At 44.5% G+C, this 1,704-nt stretch overlaps 1 protein-coding gene across 1 annotated transcript in view; it reads left to right on the top strand.

Annotated features, from left to right (window-relative positions):
- The window catches only part of AK7 (adenylate kinase 7), a 96,811-nt gene that overhangs the window by 55,080 nt on the left and 40,027 nt on the right, over positions 1-1,704 (top strand). Inside the window, 1 exon segment of the mRNA XM_003787088.1 lies at positions 256-379. Coding sequence (XP_003787136.1) covers positions 256-379 — 124 coding nt within the window.

Here is a 1,704-nt window from a genome sequence, read left to right on the forward strand (position 1 = left end):
GCCTCCCAAGTAGCTGGGACCACAGGCACCCGCCACAACGCCCGGCCATTTTTTGGTTGCAGCCATCATTGTTGTTTGGTGGGCCCGGGCTGGATTCGAACCCACCACCTTAAGTGTATGTGGCAGGCGCTTATCCACTTGAGCCACAGGCACCAAGCGGGTACCAGACTTTTTCTGGGATTACTTGCCATATGATTTGTGAGTAGCAAGTCAGCACAGGGCATCATTTAATGTGAATATCCCTATGGCATGCAGGAGTCAATTGTTGCACCTAAGGATTTAGGAGAGGAAGAGGAAGCTGAGGAAGAAGAGGAGGAGAATGTGGAGGATGCTCATGAGCTCCTAGACGGCATCAAGGAGAGCATGGAACAGAATGCAGGTAATCCACACACAGCAGCCAAGCTGTGCTGCCACTTGTTTTGTTTGGCTATTTAGAGATAAGGTCTCACTCCATGGCTTAGACTGGAGTGCACAATCATAGCTTACTGTAACCATGAATTCCTGTGTGCTGATATTCTTAAACATTAGCTATTTTTTAATCTTGTTGTAAAAGACTACTTGTTTGCTATTAAAATCAAGTACAGAGAGCCTGTAGCTCAGTGGGTAGGCCACTGACAACATACACCCAGGCTGGCAGGTTCAAACCAGACCTGGGCCAGCTAAACAGCAATGACAACTGCAATAGAAAAATAGCCGGGCATTGTGGTGGGTGCCTGTAGTCCCAGCTACTTGGGAGGCTGAGGCAAGAGAATTGCTTAAGTCCAAGAATTGGAGGTTGCTGTGAGCTGTGATGCCACAGGCACTCTATGGAGGGCAACATAGACTCTATCTCAAGAAAAAAAAGGGGGGGTGCCCATGGCTCAGTGAGTAGGGGCTGGCCCCATATGCCAAGGGTGGTGGGTTCAAACCCAGCCCCGGCCAAACTGCAACAAAAAAATAGCCTACTTGGGAGGCTGAGGCAAGAGAATCACCTAAACCCAGGAGTTGGAGGTTGCTGTGAGCTGTGATGCCACGGCACTCTACCAAGGGCAATAAAGTGAAACTCTATCTCAAAAAAATAAAAGAAAATCAAGTGGAGAAATTATAATGAAAAAATTTCACTCATAATCTCATCCTCCTCCAGAAAGAAGAATCATCATTAACACTTTCGTGACTTTCTGATGGTAGAATAGGAAAGAACTTCCTAAGCTAACAAAAAAATTAGATGTGTATTGATAAGTATTTTATAAGCATCCAACAACATGAATTAAAAGGGCAAACCAAGGAAAAAAATATGACAAAGCCACCAATATGACAAAGCCAGTATCCTTAGTATACAAAATAGTCAGATCGAGTAGCACCTGTGGCTCAGTGAGTAGGGCGCCGGACCCATATACTGAGGGTGGTGGGTTCAAACCTGGCCCTGACCAAATTGCAACAAAAAAAATAGCCAGGCGTTGTGGTGGGCACTTTGTAGTCCCAACTACTCAGGAGGCTGAGGCAAGAGGATCTCCTAAGTCCAGGAGTTGGAGTTGGAGATTGCTGTGAGCTGTGACGCCACAGCACTCTACCAAGGGTGACAAAATGAGACTCTGTCTCTAAAAAAATAAAAATAAAAAATAAAATAAAATAGGTCAATTGATAAGAAAATCATAAAATCCTTAATAGACAAAAATGGATGAATAACAGGAAGAAATATAAATAAATGTATCTTGGTTGACTAGC

Source organism: Otolemur garnettii, unplaced genomic scaffold, assembly GCF_000181295.1.
Source record: "Otolemur garnettii isolate 467f Iridium unplaced genomic scaffold, OtoGar3 scaffold00020, whole genome shotgun sequence".
NCBI classification, from domain to species: Eukaryota; Metazoa; Chordata; class Mammalia; order Primates; family Galagidae; genus Otolemur; species Otolemur garnettii.